The 26,109-nt window shown below is 40.0% G+C and overlaps 1 protein-coding gene across 1 annotated transcript in view; it reads right to left on the bottom strand.

Moving 5' to 3' along the window:
- The window catches only part of cntn4 (contactin 4), a 155,254-nt gene extending 130,015 nt beyond the window's left edge, over window positions 1-25,239 (bottom strand). Inside the window, exons 1-2 of the mRNA XM_040159083.1 lie at window positions 25,076-25,239; window positions 20,202-20,224 (exon numbers count right to left, since the gene is read on the bottom strand). Coding sequence (XP_040015017.1) covers window positions 20,202-20,224; window positions 25,076-25,239 — 187 coding nt within the window. The remainder of the gene's footprint in view (window positions 1-20,201; window positions 20,225-25,075) is intronic.
- Between the last annotated feature and the right edge of the window lie 870 nt (window positions 25,240-26,109).

Genomic DNA, 26,109 nt, shown 5'->3' with positions numbered 1-26,109 from the left:
CTGTAGTGATGTCAGAATTAAAGTACTACAACTGGTTAAGAAGTGAAAGCTACCTTTGCAGAACTCCTCCAGGACACAAGCAGCATTAATCTAACGTCTCCTGGGTAAAAATATATTTAGATTGAGTCATGCTCGACACAAAGCTCTCACAGAAATTAAAAAGATTTGTGTAATTTTGCCATTACAAAGAAGCACAGAAGAACTCTCTGTGATTCCACCCTGCTGTGATACAGCATAGACAGCACAAAGTTTTAAAACACAGCAAGCAAGAGTGAGACAAAACCACTGAAAAACACACATACAAAAAGGTACCTGAAACTGTTTGAATAGGCCACGTTCTCATTAATCTCAGAATTTCTACCTTCCAGCTCCTTCTCCTGTCTCCACCTACAGTAACGAGGCCTTTTATCTTCATAAATCATATAGAAGCTTGTCAGAGTCTGTGTTGGATACATCACTGGTTCAAGGCTGTGCCTAACTCTTACACAGCTTTTTTATGCATATTCAAGTGTGTCTCGTGAAAGCACCAAGCCCTGTGCCTCTTAAACCAATGCCTGTTTTGTCTGTTTTCATTTCCTTTTAACATTTTACACCAGTGCTAATTCGATAGATGAAATTGTACGAAACATTTAGTATGATGCACAGGAGCATGGAAGCTATAACAGCAGAGCTCTGTTTTGGGGACACACCAAACCACTGCAGTTATTTTACTGACAAGAAGAAAACATTTCCTGTAATAATGCCACTTTTAACAACAGAGGCAATAATCCACACAATGATCTCCCATATTGCTATTGCTGACTGCGCCACAGAATTTCGAAATTTTTAAATGCATACACTGGGAATAACATGGACACGATTATGCAGGAAACCTAAAGCAGACGAAATGCAACTACTGATTATATTAACACTACTTTGGTTCCAAAGAGAGTCCAAGTCTCCATAGATCATGTTTCCTAATGAATTACTGACAAGTTAAAGCTTTGGTTCCTTTCCTGTCTCCTACCTATAGTTAACATTGGTTTCTTTTAATCTTTCTCTAATGTTAACCAAGTCATTCTGGTTGCTATGCACCCTTTTTTTAACAGGCATACGGCTTCTTCATTTTTTGTCCTTTAGGTACAGTAAGTGGCATCACTGGACCACAGTGCCACCCTCGGACCCACCCCTACTAACACTATGCCACTTTGCCCTTTGTTCTGAGTTTGGCGAGGTCAAGGGGACCTATGGCTATAGTTCCCCACTCATTTATAGGTCTTGTTTCCATCTGATTTGGTAGTTAAAGCATTAATCTGTATTCATCTGCCATGGTGGTGCCTCATGAGCTCTTAGTCATAGAACCATAGTTACTCTTGGTTACTACTTTTCCTCCACTTTGTTAAGGTCTTTTTTAACAGTATCAGAGTCTTGCTTTGGTCCTTCCACTCCTTTCAACTCGACCTGATAAAGCAACCCGGCAGCTAAAGATAACACACTACTGAGCACCTCACAAACTTGCTCATGCCTATTGCGGCTGTAATCTATTTAGTCACTTGATGCCAGGAAAATGGAAGTTGATAAATGTTCTGGCTACAAAGAGCATATCCAGCTGTGCCTAGCTAACAAAGGCTCTGGCCATATTTAAAGGGTTTACCAAGGCTTGTAATCCAACAAGTGTGACACACATTATGACACATTCCAGTTACTCATTTGCAAGGACAAATTTTCAAAACACTTAACAGGCAAAAGCAAAGATGACAAAAGGAAAATAAAAAACAAGGTTGACACTCTGTAATTGTGATGATACTTTGACCTACAAATAACGGAATTCATACTGCTGTACAATGATTTAAAAATGCAAATAGGTTGAAAGGATGAGTGGTTATCTTAAATTCATTCCCTCCATTTGCCACTGCAGTATTAAAATTACAACAGTACTACTGCTGCTGCAATCCCACAAATGCTGCTGCTACCACTGATTCCAATACTACCACTATTTCTACCAGTACTTATAATAATACTGCTACCACTATTACTGCTACTGTTGAAAGTACAACTACTGCTACTGTTGTATAATTATAATTCACAGATATCATTCATTTTTTATAATGCTGATATTGCCGGATTTCCTGCCATAATTCAGTACCACTTAGGCATTAGATGTAATGGATGTAATACACTGCAGCTGCATTTGTTAAAGGGAAATGACTGATGATGCTTCAGGACACAAGGGGAAGAGATAATCAATGTATTCGGTCAGTAACAAATTACCAGAAAATTGAAAGATTGACAGGTTTTTGCCCATCATGCATATAACAGCTTAATAAAAATTTTCATGTGCAAAATGAGGACAAAAAACACGAGTGTACACAATGGACTTTTTTTGTTAATACACAGTAGTTGCAAGGTCATTCTGCCTCTTGTATTTCGAGAAATGCTACTGTGGCCCTGAATAGGAATATCCAGGTATCTGTATACATGAAACAGTATTCACTACATTAACAACTAACTGCTAAAAAGTTTTGAGCAATGAAAGCATAAATTATTTTTGAAATTACTTTTTTCTTTTGTCTCGCACATACTGCAGATAAAGTACAAATGTGTCTAAATACAGTCAACACAATGATCAAGTACAACTACGAAACTGCTGAAAGAGGGGCATGACCACTTAAATCCTCATTTTTATTCCTTTAAAGTCAGTGCACCGTTTGTTACCCCAAAATCTGGTGATGCAGGGAACAGTCCGGGATGCTTGTTCCAAGAAGAAACTGATGTCTTTGTGCAGGAGATGCAGAATCGCACCATGAAGTAAATTAGCTTGGGAGGAGATAACATGTTTGCTTAATGTACTGCATTGGTCCTGAGAGATCCATCGTCGAATGTTCAATGATACCAGGGCAGAGAGCCAAACAGAACAGGTGGTGATCGAAGGGACAGTTCAAATTTAAAAGAGTTGTGTCTACTACTCAGTTTCTAACATCTATACAGGATGCAGTGATCTTTTACGACTCTCGTGTGTCGGGGTGTATCGACTTCTTTTTGTTGGCTGACAATAGCGCCACAGCTACATAGTTAGAGTACATGACTCGAGGAAAAATGTAGGTTATTTCAAGTCCAACTGGCCGGCATTCAATAAAAGAGGAGGGAAGCTTTTGAATGAAATCTGCTTATGCTCAAACACTGTGCAAAGAGCTTGACCTCTCCTGAGAACACTGGCGAGGCCAGTGCAAATAACTACAGCCATTTCCGATCGAGATCTTAAAACTAGAAATCAAATTGATCATATTTCTATACACGAGTGTTGATGTATTTGACAAGACAATAGAAGTGTGTCACAAATAGAGATGGAAAAGGTGTAATTTAGCTGATATCGTTAGGGATGCAGCTATTATTTTCGTGATCAATTCATGGTCAATTAATCAGCAAACTAATCCTATAACTACTTGTGGATTAATCATATAGCGTACAAAATTATTTAAATAATGAGAAATCTACATCAGAAATGATCAGTCTCAAAAAGCCTATTTTGTCTGGCTAACAGTCAGTACAACAGGATGAATTCATTTGGCATTGGTACAAAGCAAAGGAAATGAAACAGGTTCCTATTTACGAAACTGTGCCTTGGATTTGAATATTTCATTTTCCTTTAAAAAGAGTAGCACATCAGCTCCTATTTTAGCTTCGATCACCAAAACTGAGCACATTTAACTCGAAATACTTTAGTTGTTGCAGCTCAAATCTCTGAAGACAGTGGGCTGCATGCACTGACGCAAAATCCTTGTTGATAAAGATTACAGTATCTTCTAAAGGGGAAACATAACATAAGGCCCAGTTTGCCTTTGGTCTCCAAAGGAGAATCTTAAGATATAAGTGCCAGTCAGTAGAAGGTCTACTGTCTCTATATAGAGCAGATCCTTGACAGATGATGTGCAGGCCACCCTTTTTTTCTGGAACTGTTGGACTCTGTAAATCTGTGTAGAGTTAGTAAAGCCATCTAAACTTGAACCTTATGTAAAGTCTTTGTAGACCTAAAACACAGAAGTATATAGTGTACGTTGTGGCATCCACCACATCATCACATTTTTCCATTTTATGCAGAACAAACTGTTGAGTTTTACATTTTACATTTTCACATTTTACTCCGTGACATAAATTACACCTGTTAATACTTCAACCGTGATTTAAACCTGTAGGATATAAGGTTTGGTTGCCACAGTGCACACAGAGATTCACGACATACACGCGCAAAATGCAGAAATAGCGAGGACTTGGTCTGCTAGGATCTTGAAAGCAGCTCATCAACCAGGAGAAGTGGAGCAATAAACAGGAAATACAGTGCTTTTCGTCCAGAGATATGTTTGTGGCTTTGATTTTCACTACTTGCTGGCAGTCCACTGACTGTAGCAAACCTTCTTTTCCTGCTATTTCAACGCTTATTCCACCAAATTACTAAGAAACCTGCAAACTTTCCTCAGGGTATTCATCTCAACATTCATCTCAGCTGCATGGCTCCTGAGACTTTGAGTTGCACAAATGACGCAACTATATTAGCTCAATGACACAACCCCATAGCCAAATGCAGCTGTCCTTGGTGGCTCTCATCACCTTTTGCTATTCACACCATATACGTGACTGAAATAATCAAGTCCAGGTAACAACAGATGATTACGTTTGTCTCTTAGCATTTTAGCGCCCACAGCACAGTAGTGGTGCCAGTAACGTCCTTTCATCAGTGCAAATACATCTACACTCATGGGGATACAACCATCATCTCAGCCAAATGCTCTGCTTTAATTTGTGCTTTTTATTTGAGAATTTGTTATCCATGAACTTTTTTTAGATGCGTGCTAAAGATGATGTGTCTTTTCATCAATATATTGTTTTTAGAGATGCTCCCCATGAGGTGCTACTTAGATGTTGGTCTTCCATGTCTTGTCAGGTGGACTTAATTTTGACTGTTTATTATAAATAGATGAATAACCAGTCATATCAGTAGGAAAGAAAAAAAAACACACAACAAAAATACAAACAATCAAACAAGAACACAAACAAACAAAAAAAACAGAATTTAAGTGCCTTCCACTGTCATTTCCATACAGTCACAGCCAACGACACCAGATGCAGATTTACTCAAAAACAGGTCTAGTTGCAGTAAGGTTATCATGGGCATCAGCACCTTTGTTGCGAAACGATTTAAATATGGCCCAGCCCTGAGGCGTATTTTTACGCTGCATGTGTTATGTTGGGCTCTGTGCACAGCTATGGTTGTGGTAAGGCCAAACTGTGACAGGCCAATGAAACAGCTCTCCACTGTGCATCCACATCGCTGCTGATGTGGGTGGCACATTCAGATAATTCGGAGCTGGAGAGCGACTTTTGCAAACTCTCTTCCAAACTTGACCCTGACCCATCTCAAGAGCCGGTCCGGTGTTGAGAACTTGAGCTGGAGCTGAGGAGTTGAGAGAAAAAAAAGAAAGAATTTGGAGTCTTGACCACTTTAGACAAAACACACTATCCTGCTTTTTTTTTGATTATGTGGTTTTTCATTGGTGTGATTTCTTGTTCTGTTTCACCTCACAAAGGCAGGTTATTTCAAGCATTTGAGCAATCAACTGATGTTCTCGTTACTCTAGTAAGAACTGTCTCAATATTTTTTTTTAATGGAGACAATTTCAATAAAAATTTGTCAAACATTTCCATTTTTGTAAATTAACAAAATCCAATATTGGTCAATATATAACTCAAATAAAACATGCAATATCTCGGCATGGGGCACCCTAGAGCTGCGCTAACAAAATGAATACATCTTGACATAAGCCATAGCTTTTATTGAGTAAAAATGCTGATGTCCATATTTGTGTAGGTATCTGCATAGTGGATCTATTCATAACTAAGTTAGAGACAGTCCCACACTTGACACTGTTTTGCATAGAAGCATTTTTAAAATGGCCGCATTTTTACAGCTGGCACAAAACTAGTCTAGTAACCACAGTACACCACTCACTATATTATTTTCTAATTTAATTTGTCATTTTAATTTTCAATGATTCATTATCATATAATCAGGTCAGGTCTTATCTAAGGTCAAGTAATAACACTTTCAGACAAAAATGACATGCATCAGTTTTTCAGAAAGGTGAATTTGAGGAAAAATAAGAATAAGAAATACGAAAATAAGAATCAACTGAAATTATACAAATACACTAATGACATGATCACCACATAAAGGCCATAGATAGTGGAATTGATTGCCGTTCCCTAAATATGGACCCAGCTTCCATCTTGTCTGACAAAAATTAACAACATTTTGAGGTTGAATGGATTTGCACTCTCATCTTACCCTGAACAGATAGTTCTATTCCAGCAAAGCCAAATAGGAATTATTTTGTTCTTTTTTTATTATTGTCCTTTGTTTAAATGGATGAACCAGCTAATTGCACTCTGATACCATGACTACAGAATCTCATTTATCTGAACCACAGACATCTGAAATGGTCCGCTAAACAAACAGTGCCTTTCTGGAATGCCTAATTATTTCATCTGAGAAACAGATGAGTTTTTGAATACCAGTCTTCACTTTGCACTTTGCATCATTTGCCGCTCTCTCCAAACTTATTTCACTCTTTCACATGAAGAGGATATTCTTCCTAGATATGAAAGTGTTTCGAGAATTTCTCATCACAAATAAAAAACAACTCAACAACAACAACAAAAAAGTCTCTAAGGGACTTCAATCAGTATTAAGATGAAGTAATGATAATGACCAGAGATGCCACATCATAATTTCCTCAATTAGAAAACATTAATTGAGCAGCTGCAACATGTGTCCATTTACTAATGGGCATATCACCAAATTCATCTTCAAAATCTGTTTTGCAGCGAGGAATTCATTTAACACACTGCACTGTTTGTGAATATGGATGAGGGAGCTCCATTATGCAACCCTAACTGATTAGCTTCATTCAAAAGCCATCATATAAATGTCAAAATATACATACAAACAGTGCATACTCCAGAGGCTGTTGATGCTATGAAGGTGCCCTTGAGCAGGACCCACCAGACTGTGGCTCTACTCAGCAGCTCACATGTGCACAAAACAGGAGATTTCTGCAAAATACGACTGCAAGCATGCTCAGAGTTTCATTTATCTTTGGATACATGAAGGTAAATATGCATATGACGTTAACAAGATCGCAGCTGCGTGGTTCGTGCAAAGCCGGGGGTAACGAGACTGAAAATCAACAACATTTCGTCTATTAAAAAACAAAGAAAGATAGAAAGATAAAAAAAAAAAAAAAAAAACCATCCTAGTTTTTCAGAGCGTGTTCAGATTGCTTATTTTGTCAAACCAACAGCCTCAAGCCCAAAGGTATACAATTTACTATCAAATAAATCGAAGGAAAACGTCACATTGAAGTAGCTGAAACCACAAAATATTTGGGATTTTTGGTGGAAAACTGACTGAAACAATTACTCGATTATCAAAATAGTTGACAAGTAATTTTCTATCAACTGATTAATGGCTTCATTCCCTTATCTTTTCAGATCTAATATCCTTATAATTTTCTTGTAATATCCCTGTCAGGACTTAGAACATATCTGGTAGAGTTTAGTGACTCTTCAGTCAATTCACAGTATAAGTAGACCAGTATTTTATTTTATTTTATTTTGTTTTATTTTATTTTATTTTACTCAGGTCAAACTTAACTTTAGTTTTATTTTATCATATCATATATTAACACATGATCTGTTGTACAGTAGTGACTTGAAAGTGAATTTGATATTTGTCGCAACCCAGTCTTCTGGAAATTGCATTTAATTTAGTTGCTAATGTACTTCTATGACTACTGCCACGGAAACAAAATGGATTTTCTAAAGGGATAATAAACCAAACCAAATAGTTTAGTTTTCCCGATTATGTTGTAGTGGGAATCCTGTCTGGATTATGTTCAGAGACGGTTTTTCCAGGGAACCAAGTAGGTGTGTAACGCACAGGAAGAAATGTTGTTAAGGTTAGGGAAAGTTTGCGTTTTTAATTAAATGTATATAAACTGCACATTTTGTGCTCCAAGCCCCTGTGAACATTTTCTGTATTAAACCAAGGTAACCATCTTTCCCTCAATCTTAAATTCTGTGAGTGCCTACACAGAACCAATAGCATTGGCATAAAACAAAAGAGATAACGTTGCCAGTGAACATTTTACTGATAAAGTTTATCTTTTTTTTTGAATTTCTACAAATTATAACTTCCAAGGTAGTGGTTGGAAACTTTCATGATAAGTAGTTGATGCCAATGGTTAATGGAATTTCTCCCATTAACCATGGATGGCATAAACAATTATTTTGCCAATAGATCTTGACGACAAAATTCCACTGCGACTGCCATTACCAACTGCTACTACATTATAGTAACAAATCAAAATGCCATTTCAATTACGAGTGATGATTTTTAGAGTTTCATTGTTACTTGTACCAAGTGTCTTTTGAATCCAAACGTGTAAAATCTATTCAGAACAATTAGAATTATCTGATATAAATAAATAAAAACTTGCTCTACCACAGTGGATAATACGCCCTTTCCTCTTTACATCGGCGTCCATCTCTTGCTCTAATTTATTTGCTTCACTCAAAATAATCCTCTTCTTTTTATATAATCGAGACACACTGTTTAGTCTGATGCTCCAGTTTTGAGTTCATGAACCCTTTTTATGCAGCTCCTGACAAGGAAGATGAACAAAGATGTTTTAGTTTTAGAGGAAATACAAGGACAAACAGCCCCTTTTGTAAGAATTTGTTTTTGTGTTATTGATATTTTGATACTCTTATGTAAAGTAAATCAAGGTATGATGCCACACGAATGTACAAATCTTCACGGGGTATTGTATGAGCTGAGAACACTTCTAACACCTATAATTGTTTTCCTAGCATATTCTAATGCAAGGAGAATAACTCTGAATTCTGTGAGTTCCTACCCTAACAAACTTGTGACAGAACAAAGTAAAGTAGAAAGTGTGAGAGTGTTTGAATGTTATCAACACTTATCCATAGAAAGAAACATGATATGATTTGGGTGTATTTGAAACATTCTTTTGACCCATCCCAGCTGGTATCCAGCCCTTTAATCTTGATTCAGACAAAGGAAATAACAACGCCCCGTGGGGAACGCAGTTTTATCGAGTGCTTACACATATCGTACTAAATGAGGGAGGAAAGATGGCTCTCACACAGCAGCCACACCCAGTAGAGCACAATACACCTCTGAAAATGCACTCTCGAGGATCTCCGGCAAAAAAAAAAAAAAAAAAAATCCACATTCAAGTGAAGTGTATCATCAAGAAGAATCGGGAACCTGGCTTCATCCCGATACTACTCGAGAAGAAGATGTTTGCAGGCTTTATATAAGTACATTTAATAATGCAGCAGTCCCAGTACTCAGATCCTCCCGTAGTTTGTTGCTGTGTGGCGTTGCTCTTATTAAGCATTCAATTAAAGCCATTCCCAAGGAGAGGTGGTGTGCAGCAATGTTTGAATCAGGAAAAAAGTTGCCAGCTCAGTCTGTGAAGACTTACCCCAAAGGACTGCGGTGCCTTGAAACCAAAGGCCTAGAAGTGACAGAGCATCATAAAGCACTGCTAAAGCAGGGAAATTATTCTAATGCGATTGGATTACAAATAGGGCATTTACAGAACCAATGAGACTAGATAAATAGAGCAGGAAATGGAGCTGTCTCACTGAGCCGTTTAGGATATTTTCCTCTTCATTCTAAATACTGAAAATGAACAGAGAAATGGCACTAGGTGGACAACGCTGAGGAGCTCTGCTACATCACAGTCAAGTGTACTTGTTACCGACAGTTGTGGGCCCCCAATTCACAGCAGTGTGCACACAATCACTTTTGATGGTGAACAGGGGACATATTTTTGTGTAAATTACTCTTATTCATGGCCTTGCTCTGACTAAATAAGGCAACAATTCTTCATCCTCTTAGAATTGTAGTAGCCGGTGGGAGATTTTTCATGCAGACCCATGTAGATAAAAGATTTATCTCAATGAAATCCAGTCTGTGCTACTCAGAAAATCTGAAGGCAACTCATTTGGAGGAACTGTTTTCAGGGTATTTGTAGTCTGTAAGAATAGTTTAGTTCCTGAATAAAAACCCAAAAAACACAAAACTGCTTCAACTGAGTTGACACAGTTACGGTTACAGTGAGTCCGCTACATTATTTTCCCTTTCACTTTCATGCCGACTCTATAAGCCACAGTCACTGTGGTACGGTGAAAACAAAATTCATCTTTGTATCTCTCCGTGTCTGCTCGATGGCATGCTGACACTCCGCGAAAACAGCCTAATCACAACTATCATCCCTTTTTTAGAGTTTGGGGAAAGAAAAAACATGTCATTTTCCAGTATCCTGCTTGACGGGCATGATTTCTTCAAAGCTCCCATCACAGCTTGTCAAACATCTCTGTTATGCCAGATTCAAGCAAGGAATGCATGGCATACATAAAACCACGCCGCACTCCAGTAAAGTAGTATCAGGGGCCTGCAGCTTCCTCGTCCATTATGGTGCCGTGGAAAAACTCACAGCGTTGCTCACTTTGAAAATCTAGCAGAGTGAGGGGAAAAAAAACAAAAAAAACAGAAACGTAGCGGTGCTTAACAAGTGACACCAGGCATTTGTTTTTATTTGCTGCTTGTTACTTCAACCTGATCTACAGGGTGGTCGTAAAATTATACACCTGTCAGATATCATGTTATCTTTTAGATTGTATTTATGAAAGAGACATGAGGTTAGAGACAAGGAAGATGCACACTAGACAGTAGTGGTTCCCAACCTGGGGTTTGGGAGCCCTACGAGGGATCTTGAGATGGATCTAAGGGGCCTCAAGAGGATTTAAAACACAGCATCCTGTGTAAGGGCAGCAGCTAATGAGTATTTTAATTATTAATTAATCTGTTCATAATTTACTTGATTATTTTATTTTGATTATACAGTGTAAAAAAAATAGTTTAAAAAAAAAACAAAACACCACAGTTTCCCAGAACCAAATGTGACAGATTCAAATTAGATCTGACACTTAGTTGATTAAAACAGTTGACTGACAGAAAATTAATCAGCAGCTATTTTGATTTTAGTTACATCTTCTTTTAAGCAAAACTGTCAAACATTTGATTGGTCCAACGTCTGAAATGTGAGAATATTTTGCTTTTCTTTGTCTTAGCTTAGTGAACTATATATATATATATATATATGTGGGCTTTTGCCAAGACATTTGAAGCTTCAGCATTAGCAACTGTGATGGGAATTTTTTCACATTTCTCTGATGTTTCATTGACCAACTGATTATTGGTTTAATAAATTATTATTTCATTTACTCATATCTTTCCTCTGACATTTTTTTTTAAACAAAAATAGTGAAAAATGCTCATCACAATGCAAAGCTAAAACTGTGCTTGTTCTTTCTGACCAACAGTCTAAAACCAAAAGATATTCAGTTTAATGTCACATAAAGATTAAGAAAAGCAGAAAATCGTCCCATCTGAGAGGCGGAAACCGGAGAAACTGCCATTTTTGCATGAAAATGACAGTTTATCGATTATGAAAACAGCTGCCAATTAATTTTCTTTTGATCAGCTAATCGGTTAATCATTTTAACTCTACTGTGTAATTTCACCCCTTCAGGCGTCTAAAAATTGTTATGTTAGTCAAGACAGAAAAAAAGCTGAACGTGCACCGTTTGCAACGTGACGACGTTCATTTCGTGGCAAGGGGGCACAAGTAGCTGCTTCTTGGAAATAATGGGTCACAAGCAGAAGAGGTCGAGAATACACGGAAATCATAGAGCCAGGTCTGGCTTCAATAACCGTCATTTTCTTTAATAACAGTCCAACAGTAAACACTGGTCCGGGCCAATATGGAGACAAAGAGGTGAAGCAACAAGTCTGACGACACCCTCCCATCCGACTCGCAGCCCCCCCCCCCCCCGTACAGTTTAAGCAACTGACAGACTGAAGGCGACACTATCATGTTTAATGTAAAGATCCCACATTGGCTGTAATGTCAGCACTTACAGGATATCTGGTAAAAGTAAAAGTGCGGCTCCGTATGCAGGGGCCAGACGGAGACGGCCGCACGCTGAACGCTCCCCATCGTGTCTCGCACGCATTCACAAACACTTTAGACAAAAGTCACACGTTCTACTTCTCTTCTTTTCCTTGAGGTCGTTTTCCTGGAGAGGCATGAAACAGAAATGACCTTGATGACATGTCTTCGATACTTCCTGCGGGAAGCGTGTGATGAAATTTTTATGCCGTGCGTCTAAATGCACCTATTCTAGGGTCTTTTTAATGTCACTTCTGTTCTCCATCACTTCTGACAGGGACGTTGCCAGCCATTAGAAGGGCTGCTTTCGTGAGAGGCTGCATCTGGGAAGCCCGGGCCACATCACCGCAGCCAACGGACATCATTAGACGCCGGTAAAACCGAAAAGAGGCCGCTGCAATTACCGCTGGCATTTTTGTAGCACGAGCTAAAGCCAGCTTGCAGTGAATAAAGCGTCAGCCTGTGTCTGTGGCATCTTGATCATACATCTTCTAAGGTGAAGCAGTTCTCTCTTTCCCCCTGCAAGCCTTTAGAATAAGTTCAGCTCTTGTCAAGTCAGATGAGAAGTCTAGGAAACAGATCACACACACACACACACACACACACACACACACACACACAAGCAGGGGCACAGGGGCTGCTCCTGCGTCAGCCGCAGACTTAATGCTGACTGAACAATGTCCGTACATCATCAGATGGATGCTCAGTGCAGCACATGGTCTCTTCTGACTGGTCTTATCATCACACTGACACATTTTCCCTGACTGTACACGCCAGGCTTATACATTATTTTTTTCCTATGCTTCCGGAGCTAAAACGATTCCACAGGAATTACTTTCAGTTATGGTTTGAGCGAGCAGTTTTGGCAGAAGTTGGCAGGTGTCCATGCGCAGAGGCCGCGCAGATGCTCGTATCTATTAAACATATTAAAGCAGACTTACAGGGCATTTGCTGGGTATCAGACTCCTGGCCCAACACAGGCTGCAGCCGGACAGTTTATATAGTTATTGACAGATGCACTGATTAACACCACTGGAGCAGTGATCCAGTGGCACACGGGTTGATTCATTCTGAGCTCCATTTATGAGCATGACAAGGCAACCAACTAACAACATAACTTCCACATTTTCATCACTTTGGGCTCACTTTAGAATGATAAATCAGGCCGGGTTCACCTTCCACTATTCAATGAACCCGAAACGTGTCAGCACTCCGTAGCAGCGTTGGAGCTCCAGTTTTTTTTTTTGGTCTTTTTTTTCCGCCTTAATCCGGCGGCACCCGGCACCGGACAGAATCCCGTGGCCGCGGTAGGTGGTCGGCAGCAGCGGCGGAGGCGGCGGCGTAATCAGCAAAATCCGCGGGGATTATTCAAGGGAGGGTCAGCGCCGGAGGATTACTAAACATCTGCACTGTAATCTGAGAGACGCGCGCACGCACTCCCAGATTACTTTGCTTCCACCATGATAGTCCCACAACAAAGTAGACACAAGGAAATGAGATCAGCAGGGGTGAAATTCAGAGAAGGCAATCCCGGCTGCAACCACCCCCACCCACCCCCACCCCCCCACCGCCACCAATACAGCCTCGAGGTTTTAATGTCACCTGTGAAAAGTTGGGCTGTAAACTGCGCTTTATTCTTTTCCGAGCTGCCACTACTGCTGAGCTGAGCTGGCAGAGTTTTAAGGTGACAGGTGTTGAAGTTACTATATGGAAAGGAATTGTATAATAATAATAATAATAATAATAATAATAATAATAATAATAATCATGATCACCTTACCTGTCCTCACAGCAGTAATATTTCCGCGGAAGTCACAGCCTGGGATTAATCCGTATTTTGTCACTAAACACAATTCTGCACACAGACATCACTGTCGAGTCGCGGCGACGCTCCCGGCCAAAAAACATCCGCCTGACCTGTGCGCACAGATGCCGCTCTTTCCTTTGTGTGGCGCTACCTTCATTCAGGGGCTGTGCTGTGCCGTGCCGTGCCGTGCTGTGCAACACCACCACTACTGTGTCTCCATCCCTGCTTCTCTCTCTCTCTCTCTCTCTCTCTATCTCTCGCTCGCTGTCTCTCTCTCAGTGTCAGGAGCACAAGTGGCTGACGGCGTGGCGTCTCGCAGGTTGCATATTGGAAAGTGAAGGCTCCGTGTGCTCCCACTCCCTCCGATGCGTCAAGTCCCCCGCCCCTCCTCGAACCGCGCTGGAGCGGAGCAGAGCAGAGCGGGACGCACGCACAGGCGGAGAAAGACACAGAGACCCCCCCCCCAACCCCCGCCCCCCAACACCACCACCACCACCCAGCATCCTCACTGCTCCGGCCATCCAAGCGGAACACTCTACCTCCTCCTACTCTACTCCTTCCCCACCTCTTTCTTCCCGTCCTGCTGTTGCTGCTGGGATGTTGATGGTCAAACGAAATCACCTTTCAGGTGACTTGGATAGACAACCGGTGGTACTTTTGAACAGCTGTAGAAGAAGTACATACTTTGTGTAGCACTGTCTGTTTTTTCTTTTTCTTTTTTTCTTTTGAGTCATTATAATATAAAGTCTTCAAAATTCCGATGATGAATTTGTTTTCTTTTGTCAAGCCTGGTGGGCTGTTTACCACAAGTGGAAAAAGTTGGGAGTCCAATAAATCGCCTCAAGTGATGTCACGTGAGTCGGCTTTGGTTGTGAATTGAAGACTACAAGTTCGAAAATGAATAAAATCTGTGGGTGAGGAGTTAGAGAGAGGTGAGCTCACCAGACCTCGGTGGCCTCCTCCTCCTCTCTGCTTCAGGCTAGAGGCTAAAGTCCACATTAGCTGCTGGGAGCCCAACACGCCCGAATCTGCAACGAAGCTGTTGATGGCTGAGTTGCATTGTGGGCAACGTAGACACCAGACCCTGTCTCCTGGAAATTGTGCTCACACACAACTAAACAGCTTCCTTAATCGCTTTCTTATTAACTCTGTCGAGGAGGTTATGTCTTCACCCCCGTCTGGTTTTTGTCAGCACAATTACGCAAAAGTACTGAACCAATTTGTACCGAACTGTGGGGCAGTCTTCTCTGGGGCATGGGCCAGAGAAGAACCCATTAATGTTTGGTAGTGGATCCGGGCAAAAGGGCAGATTCGAGAATTTTTTTTTAATCACTTTCCTTAAAATTGCTAGATGGGGCATTATTGGCCTCGGCGGAGGTACGCACTCTACTGAGTGCCAGTCTCGCGTTCTAAGGCAAAGCTTTGAACATTCACTCACTTCATTGAGGGACTGAAGAGCAACATTTATTCAGGGTTCGGATCCACGGTCCTGTCTGTGGTTAGATTTTAGGCAATGAAAGCATTTTGGTTGAAGTTTCGGAAAGACCGTGGTTTTGGTCAAATAAAATAAACACGTTGTAGCTGAAAGTAACTGTGAACTTTCACTGTGTTAAACCAGACCACAATCTTTCCCTAACCAAGTGCTGTGATAGTCTAAACATAACCAGAAAAAAGTTTAATAATGCTGAAGTCACTGCAAGTGGATATTGTACTGCAAGATCAGACATTTTGACAGAAAAAAAACAAAGTATATCGTCTGTTAACATATATGTTCATATACGGCGAGAATAGTGGTTCATTTTGCATTTATTTTACAATCTTACGCTGCAGTGCCAATGCTCACAAAACACAAGGATTAATATGTTCCAGTGTGCATCCAGCCAGGTGCTCCAAGGGAGTTCTTGTATGTCATGTATTTTACTTCTCATCAAACAAGTAAAAGCAAACAAAAAAAACACTTTGAGTGATTCATCTTGCTTCACACAAAGCTTCAGAATTACCGCTATCTTGAAATTAATCACAATAAAGTTTTATGAGTTTAGAAAATGACATCTGCTTTACTGTTAACACAGTATTTGCAATAGAATCCAGAAGTGTTTCACTTTTTTCACTCTCTCTGCTGTAGCTCTCAAATGAGCAGTTACTCTCTTTTTCTAGGTCATATCTAACAACAAACACCTTCACAACTACGATGTATGTGGGACAAAATCTTATCCAATGAGGCAGGTCTGCAGCCTGATGCATATCTGTTAGAAAGTCCTAGAGAGAAAGAAGAAAAATAGAATATGATGTTTTTCCCTTGTCTCACAGCACTTTGGCAAACTAGACTACAAATGTCTCTTTTGAAAACTAACAATCTCTCCTGCGCTTACATCAGTTTGGATTCAGGAGAGCACTTCTCCCAGCTGGAGTCATTCGAGGAACCGGCTCATGCTAAGGTTTGTGAGAAAACTTGGGGACCACCCACAGGACCAAGAGAACAATTTGCATATGCCAAGTTGAAGTTTCCTTGAAGAAAGAACTGCTGTGTTCCTATAATAATACATTTTATTTAAGGATTTTCATAATTTTTAAGAATGAACAGAAAATGTGGGGATGCTGTATTGAGTCTCATTGAGACAGAAAATTTTAACTATAATTGGGGTTAAAGTGGCACCATGAGGTACAGTCAAGTGACTGTTACCTCACTCTTACAGCAAGTCCCTTCAGCGACAAGTCCTCCAACCTCACCTTCATATTCGACCCATAGAAGAATAACAAAGGCAGGGGTACCTGACCTTTGTTGCCATGGTAACAACAATAAACACGGTTAAGGTTGTGGAACAGTCACGGTTTGGTTGGGTTTAGGCACAAAAGCTACTTGGTTAGGTTTAGGAAAAGATGGTGGTTTGGGTTAAAATAAGCACGTCCTTAAGGTTAGAGAGCTTTTGTTGTCACGGTTACAATAATAAACATGCAGTGAGACCATAGGTCGCCTAACAATAAAAATGTAGCTGTGGGTCGTAATAAGCTGCTTGCACAGACGACCTGTGGGCTGTTTTTTACACGATAGTCTCCCCTGTAGTCGTTCCACATAGTCTAATACTGGCAAGTGTTCCCATTACACCGAATGAAGAACTTGCAGGAAGTGTAGTTCTCCCACAAACACCACCGGCTAATCAACTTTTTCTCCCCTCATGTGGATAAAATCGCCTCACTACCATCATTCATCTCCTTCTCTGACTATTCAATTAGAAAAAAAACGGGGCTCCCTTCAATTAAGACAGATTGCCTGAAAGAATCAATAATTGACACTGATATTGACAGGAGATGCAGGGGCAGGAGGTCAAATGGGTCCATAACCTCCCTGCATCTCCACCTTAATCAATAAACTGATTCTACTAACACCTGTGAATCCGCCAGTATTTACTATTTTTCGGGTCCACACTGCATGGACTGCAGCAAATGTGAGTGTGTGTGTGTGTGTTTGTGTGTGTGTGTGTGTGTGTGTGTGTGTGTGTGTGTGTGTGTGTGTGTGTGTGTGTGTGTGTGTGTGTGTGTGTGTGTGTGTGTGTGTGTGTGTGTGTGTGTGTGTGTGAAAGCTGAACCACAGGCATTTAATCACACAGGCTGTCAGAGCTAAAGTAGTGCAGTGTAACAGCATAATATGTAAGTGTCGGTGAAGGGGAGTCTCAGTGAAGTTTGGCTTAAAATGTCTTAAAAGCTTTAAGGGATGATACCCAGTGGCTGTGACAGGTCATTCTTACACTACATCCTTCTTGGCTCAACAGTTCATACTGAAGCTCTGACCATCGTTCACCATTTTTTACACTATTGAAACATCTGGTATATAAATTTAATGCTGAATCAGAGCATCCACACGTGACTGGTGACTTTCCAGACCTTAACCATAACCTCCATGAAGATATAAAACTTTCTAGCTGAAGCTAAACGCAGTTGCAGTAAAAATAGATGCAGAAAGCTTCTCCTTCCTGAGTGGTATGACAGCGGTGCGGTGTTTATACTTGTGTACTATTGTTTGTACAGATGAACATGACACCTTCAGGCATTTGGAAATTGCTGCCAGGATTAACCAGACTTGTGGAGGTCTACAGTTTTTTTTTTTTTTTCTGAGGTCTTGGCTGATTTCTTAACTTGATTTTCCCATGATGTCAAGCAAAGAGGGACTGAGTTTGAACATACGCCTTAAAATACATCCACAGGTACACCTCCAATTGACTCAGATGGTATCATTAGCCAATCAGAAGCTTCTAAAGCCATGAATTTTCCATGTTGTTTAAAGGCAAAGTCAACTTCGTGTATGTATCTATCTGACCCACTGGAATTGTGATATAGTAGATTAACAGTGAAATAATCTGCTTTAGAACTAGACTAAACCAAAACTATAGTTTTCTAACATGAAATCTGTTGAGTGGTTAAAAAATTAGTTTTAATGATTTCAACCTAAGTATATGAAAACGTCCGACTTTAACTGTATGTCGCTAATTAGATGCAGTGTCTGACTTTCAGCTGGTTTAAAGTCCAAAACTAGTCCCAAAATCTGACATGGTACAGACCACATGAAAATGTATATATATGAACACACACACACACACACACACACACACACACACACACACACACACACACACACACACACACACACACACACACACACACAGTGAAAAAGCAATAAAAAACACCCAAATCCCATTTGGCAGTTCCATACTTATTTCAGAGGTGAGACTTTGCAGGGAAGTTGTCTTAGTGTGCCATAATTTATTCCCCAAGGAAAGTATATTTATAATGATTTCACCGCCCTCATTTACTATGCCTGTTATAAATATATTTATGACTCCCTGGGTTTTTAGGAGCCACATAACACCACGGCACATCTTGTTAGGAGTTCAGGCTTTCAAAGAGCAGGGCCATTATCAAGAGCATTTGTAAAGTTGTAAAAAGCTAAATTGTTAAACACGGTTGTAGGGTAATTGGCCGCTACAGCCTCAGCCACAGGTATCCAAAATCAACAGTGAAAAACTTTAAGATTATCAGACAAATATTTTCTGCGATCAGAAATATTGTTGGACTTAAAGGAATAGTTTATTCCCTTATACGCTTTCTTCCCGAATGTTAGATGGTAAGATTGACACCACTCTCATGTCTGTGCCATAAATATGAAACTACAGCCAGCAGCTGATTAGCTTAGCTTAGCATAAAGAACAGAAATAGGTGAAGTTACTGTGCCTGGCAGAGAAACACTCCAGCACATAACTCCTCATAAAACCGCACATTGTTGTTTTTACATTGTTGTTTTTGTGCAGATTAAAAAACACGTTAATCGGTGAGCTCCAGAGGTGCTGGTAGGTGGATTTTGTTTCCTTTGGACAGAGCCACACTAGCTGTTTCTCCCCATTTCTGATCTTTATGCTACGCTAATTGCCTGCCTGTAAACGTATATTTAACGGAGACATACAGTATATTGATTTTCTCATCTAACTCTCAGGAAAAAAGCAAAGCAAATTTCCCTAAAATATATAAAATGAATGTCATTTCATAGCAATCCGTCCAATAGTTGTTGGTATTTTGTGCTCAAAAGCACAAATATCAACCCCAGGGTGGCACTAGAGGAAGAGTGAGGGGATCACCAAAGTCAGTAGGACTCATACCTTGCACGTTATATGTAGTTGTCTGTCCAAAATTTCACGGTAATCCATCCAGTAGTTATTGAGATATTTCAGTCTGGACCACATTGATGTATGTCAGCATTACCCTCCATAGAGTCATGACACTAGCATAGCTAAAATGTGTGTCGAGATTCTCTGCATCTGTTTTACGTGTATGTGTGTGTGTACTGAAATCCTGAAGGAGACATCACTAGGTGGCAAAAAGCCTCAAGAGAGTTGCCACAATTACAAAATCTTGAGGATTTGAAAGTATATCCAAACGTGTTTAGTATATTTGTTCTTGTCAACCAGCTTGTGTGTATCTCAGGGTTTCTTTCCTTGAAAGACAAGATTTCACTCTCAGTACCGGAATTACACGCTCAAGTCTGCAATTAATTCAACCTTTGATCCACCATTTTCCCATTATCCCGATATAAGCCTTAATTATGGTGAGAGGGATTTAGGAAGATCTACTCCTCAAAAAAAAAAAAAGAAAAAATCAATTTATATGCAAGACCAGTAGTAATTAGTTAGAATGTATGGAGGATATTCCTAGTTGACCTGCAAAAGAGCAGAAACAGAGAGATGATCGACTCGGTGGAGAAGACGACCTATTAACTGGGGAATCTTAATACATGCCGGAGTTAATAACTGAATGAAACTCACTGATGCTGTGGTTGGTCAGCGGGCTAAAGACACACAGAGACAGAGAGCATCACAGACTTGAATCTGACTCTCGATATTAGATCTATATCATCGCCTATCTCATCTTTTCCGTCAATTAATGTGTTAATTAGAGCAGCGAGTCAAAGATGAACTGAATTTGAGACATAGATTATGTTATTTGGATGTATGCTAAGGGCCATTGTGAACCACACTCAAAAGATTCATCCCAGTAGACTGTATTTGTAAGATTGATGCAATTGCTTTTCACTTGAGACTGCACTAGAGAGTTGAGCAGACAAAACCAGATGACTGAACATGGAATTTGTCATTACTCTCTCTCTCTCTGATATCTCAGGTTATTTTCTCTCAGAGAACACAACCATTGTGTCTGAAAGCCAGCCGCGAATGAGGGAGCTCACACTCAGGTTTCAAAGCCTCCATGTAAACCCCCCCCCCCAAACTGCCACCCCAGAACCACGGAGCAGCATATGATATAGAGCAGAGCTGTCATCCTCGCCAGCCTGGGTCTCATTAATCAGGCCGTATTTATCCATCCATGCTCAGGAAGTCTGCGTTTATCAGGGCTTTTTATCGATGGCCATTGGGGTCATTACTAGGGATGGACAGTATTTCCTGTGCAGTCATAATTAAGTCATAGTGCTGCAGTCATTCATCAGTAAGGATATAGTTTGACTTAAAGCTGTAAACGCCCTTATGGCCAGCTTCTCTAAATAGTGTTTTGCAGAATCTCAAGATCACCGGAGCCTCTTTGTCTTTTTTATGATGCCTTGTCAAGGGGACATTGTGATAACTGAGCGGTCAACACACACACACACACACACACACACACACACACACACACACATACACACAGTTGCATGATTTGTGAAACCCTGGTGTGTGTGTTTAACAAAACTCTGATCCTTCCACATATATTAAAATCATGTTGTCATCTGGTAGACCCAAGTCATCACATATTGAACCCCTGGGGTTTGGATCTGAGGTTTGGCAGTGCTAGCAGGTGGGAGAATACAGTGCAGGGCGTGCCTTGTATAATGGTCAGAGCTCGCCAACGTAAAGCTGATTGAAGCATTACTGTCAAATTGATTCCTGCCGCTGCAGTCCTGTATTTTGACTAGTATCCTGTTTTTTTGAAAAAAGATGCAGAGTATGCAAGACCAGGGAGGTGAAATGTTAGGACACATAGGTTCTTGTTAAACATCTATGGTATAAATACTTGAGATTGTCCTCAACAAACAAAATGGATCATTGCTTTTATTCTTGCACTTAATGGATAAAAAAAAAAACATAGGAAACAAGTGACATTGTCTACAGAGACCCACTTCAATATGTGGCATAAGCAACATGTAAATGTGGCTGTGAGACAATAAACAGAAAAGACAGTTAAAACTATATTCATCCCTTGATGGAGGAGAATAACCTTGTTTTATGGGCTGCACCACAAAGCAGAAAATTAGTTCCTGAAAAAGTCATTAGCAACTTGGTTGTTTTATAGGGTGACATGCCCTCTTGTGACCTATACTGTGCATTTTTCTCTGTAGAAGCTTTTCCCTGTCAGATACTTAAACACAGGAGAAAACTCTGAGTGGAAAATACTTACAGACAGTTCCATACAGTAAATTAGTTTGGCACTGGTCTGTGAGTATTAACTGTAAACATTTGGTTAAACATAAATTTGTTATTGCACATATAAAGCAGGATACAGTTAATTTAAAATGAATAGGTTGGGGAATAATAACCATAAATACACAAAGTACATACAGTATATACAGCAGTGGCATGCAGTGACTTTTACAGATAGGCCAGAAGACCCAAAGGAGATGGATGTGATGGTAAATCACAGTATAATTTGTCAAAAAAAATGTTTCTCCCCCCTCTGTTTGACAAGTCCCAGCCTTTGTCAACAGGACAAAGACACGCCAACGAAAATGACAGAAATGATAGAGGCAACTGCTGGTAGTCAACTTAGCTTCCAGAGACAATAGCCTCCTGTGGCCACAGGAGGGCAGTAAAAAAAAAGATGAATACAAATGGGGAATATCAGATCTGTTATGGGACAGAACGCTGTTCTTAGATGTATGGAGAGATATCGCTTCCGCTTGGGCATCGTTCTAATTTGATGTCTATTTTTACCTTTAACTAGTCAAGCACTGCTTGCCTTACTTGTCCTGATGGCACGCCACTGATATGTGTGCATAAGTATATGTGCCATCAAACTATTTCAAAGGTTGACTGCATGTGACAATCTATTAAGTGTTTAATCTTTTTTTTCTCTGTTAGAGAAACTCACTTTAATGCACTACATTTTCAAACGATGATTATTATGGTATAAAACAAAACATGCCAGGTCCTTGGGTGTGAAGAAATGTAATTGTTAGTCACTGTTCTGGGCTTAAATTAAGCAGTTAGATAACTGATTTTGACAACTTCGGGGCAGTGGAAACAAGTTTAAACACAACAGACATAGTATCTTTAAAATTGATATGATGAACTTGTTAGTAAACAGTTGCATATTTACACATCCAGCAGATATGGAGGAACATTAGCATTCATTTGGAGTTGTGCTTCTGACCACCTGGTGAATGTATGTCCAATATTCCCTCTCTTTCAGGTCTGTCTTTGGTCTCTACAAACTCCTGAGGAAAATATCTGGTTCTTATGCTCCACTATATTCACCAACTAGATGCTAACTTTGGTAGTGTGCAGTGGGATTTTATAGCTTTTCCTCTGAAAACGGCTGCCTGAAGCAGCTGAAAACAACACTACAAGAGCTGCAAGGCTGAACCAAAACAGTAAAATTTTTGGATAAAACCCACTATAAAGTTTTGTAAAGCAGACAGAAAATGGGGGGGGAAACATTAGCCTGAGTCTGTCCGAAGGTAAGAAAATTCCCCTCTCAGCACCTTTAAAGCTCACTTCCTGTCAGGTTAGAGCTTGTCTGTGTAATTGATACAAAAAACTCAGTGTAAAAACATAAAGTTGTGGTTTAATTCTTGAGTTACCCACCAGGAAGTCACTGCAGGTAGCCAAGTAATAGATAGCACATAAATCCCTGTAAAATCACAACTTGTCGTATCTATACTTGTGATTTTGTACAAATAAACCGAGTTATAAGATGTGGATTAGTTAAGCTTAGAGGTGCTTGTGGAGGGATTTTTTTGCTTCCACTCTTTATTCTAGGCTAAGCCAATTGTCTTTTGTATGTAGCTTCATATTTAGAGTACAAGTATGAGAGGTAACAATCTTCTTTAGTTTGCAACAACAAAGCAGCAACAACAACAAGCAAAAATATTAAACTAACACTATTAACACCCTTACAGGGGACATTTTTTTCCTTTCCCAAACTGATATGTCAAGCTTGGGACCGTTAATTAGCCTGATAAGTTGGATTTATTGTGATTTATGGAACTGTAGCCATCACAATTTGGATGTAGCATTGGGTGAGCGTTATTTCCATGGAGTCTAATGTTAGCTAGCATACTTGTTATTACGAATTACACTTGTATAATGTTACTGATGTTAGGGCTCTGGGACCACTTGTTTAACATTACTAACATTACCATTTTCCTGACAATTAGAAGACAGGTTAAAACTTAAAGTTAACGTTAGCCCCTGATGGTTCCATTATGCTAAGATAATATTAGCAAGGGTAATATTGTCAAAACCACAACGTGAACAATTTGGTTTTGGATTTGTTTTGAACATGAGACTAATTCATGAGACAACGGTGTAGACAAAATGGACTTACCTTACTTATGATGTAGTTAAATGGAGCACTTGTTACAGTAGCCGACATATGTCACTTGAAAAGGGGGCAAATGCCAAGCTCCCTGAAGATGACAGAATTGGAATTGAAATTACCTTGTGGCAGCTTCTCTTTGAGTTGGCTGTGAAATCAACTTATAAACGTCTTATTGTATCTAAACCCTGTCTTTTGAAATGACAAAACAGAAGGTTGCAATAGCTATAATAGCCCCCCCCCACACACACAGACACATCCTTTTTTTACTTCTTTTATTTGTGGGGACCTGTCATTTATATAATGGAGTCCTTACATTCCCTACCCCCTTACCCTAACCTCAAACACACTCACACACACACACACACACACACACACACACACACACACACACACACACACACACACACACACACACACACACACACACACACACACACACACACACACTCGCACACAGAGTCAGTGCCTTGAACTGCTTTCCCCATTATGTAACTTTTGTAGCAATTATTAATTCTATGGTAAGTTTTTCCCTATATCCTCATTCTAAAATCAACTGTAAATCCACATTTTAAAGCTGATATTTAAAATTTTTCTTCCTATGGGGCCATGCCTCCAGATCCACCTGGGGGGGGTTCACATCTTTGTCATCTTTTTCACTCCTGATGAGTTTGCATCCCTGAAGCTCCTATGTTGTCCCTGATCATTGTTCATTAACTGTTAATGAACAGTGGCGGAATGAGCAGGGATTTTATAGAAACTATTAGACAGGCACTCAAACAGAGGCTGCACAGGTCAAAGTGCAGAAGATTAATCACCTGTCACTTGCAAATGACAATGAAAGTTGCAAGAGAAAATGCACTTGGAAAGGATGTGTTGATGCTGTGTAATTTTCTCCCAAGCTATTTTCAGGCGAAACATGTACATCTTTTTAGGATTAAGGGAGAAAAAAAAAAGATACCCTGGATACACCAATGTTGCCCCAGTGAAAACAGATTTTATTTCTTTTCTCCCAGACTGGAAAAAGATAATAAACACAGGTAGAGAGTGAGGAGGCAGAGGGAGAAGTGTAGTGTTTTAAGGCATGACACCCCATCACCCTCGAGTGACGTACCGATCTTCATTTCCCTGCTCACTGTAGCACATCTCATCTCGCCTTTCCAGGTGCAGCCTTTTGAGCAGTCCCCTGGTGTCATCTCGGCCCACTGAGCTGCTAGAGGACATACTAACAAGGATACGTGGAGGGTACTCTGTGCTCACAGTGCACAGCAGGGACATGTGATAATGTGGGACCTAGTTAGACTTAAGATCAAGTTAAGATCAGTCACATACATTTCAAGTGTTCACCCACACCTCATATGTGATTTCGAGTGGAGTAGATTACATGACATGATAAGTGTCATTTCACTAAAAATAACCGTCCTCTTTTAATAGTCTCCCTAACGTGACTCATAGTGGCTCTTTTGTATTCAATAGAGAAATTTTATGAACATTTTATAAACCCCTGTGGCCATGCTTGTAGACCACTTTGTAATTCCAGCATAAATATATAATCAGACAATTATCATTGTGAAAATCATGGTCAACTTCTGCTTCCATTGCCTTGCAACACAAGTGTCATGAATTTAGCTGCTGACTTCATTACCTAACCTACCTACGGATTACAAGATAGGTATCTGAGTGCAAGACATTACCATGTCTATCATAAATGGATACTTTTCCCCTTAAACCTGCATTAATTGTTTGACCACTTAGGGCACTGCAACAAAATGTAAACCCAAATGGCCTTATAAAGTTGATATGGCAAATGTGTAAGCAAACAGTTGCTTATTCACACAACCAGTGGACATGGACCAACACTGGCACTCTTTTGGAGTCGTCCCTCTGGCTACCTGATGAATATACTGTAAGTTTAATATCCACTCTCCTTTCAGCTCTGTTTTGGTCTCTACAAACTCCTGAGGTCAAAATAAAGCTAGCTGATAAAAGCTCCACTGTGTTCACCAGCTAATCGCTAACTGTGTCCGTCTGCTGTTGAAAATAAGTTGATGAGGGTCGTGAGACTGTAACCATACAGTAAAATAGTGAAATAGTCGCCATCACATTACAAGTGACACCTTTCTCATTACATCAGGATTCAGTCCCTCT

The sequence above is a fragment of the Xiphias gladius genome, chromosome 21, assembly GCF_016859285.1.
Source record: "Xiphias gladius isolate SHS-SW01 ecotype Sanya breed wild chromosome 21, ASM1685928v1, whole genome shotgun sequence".
NCBI classification, from domain to species: domain Eukaryota; kingdom Metazoa; phylum Chordata; class Actinopteri; order Istiophoriformes; family Xiphiidae; genus Xiphias; species Xiphias gladius.
This window is presented reverse-complemented; position numbering and strand designations above follow the sequence as displayed.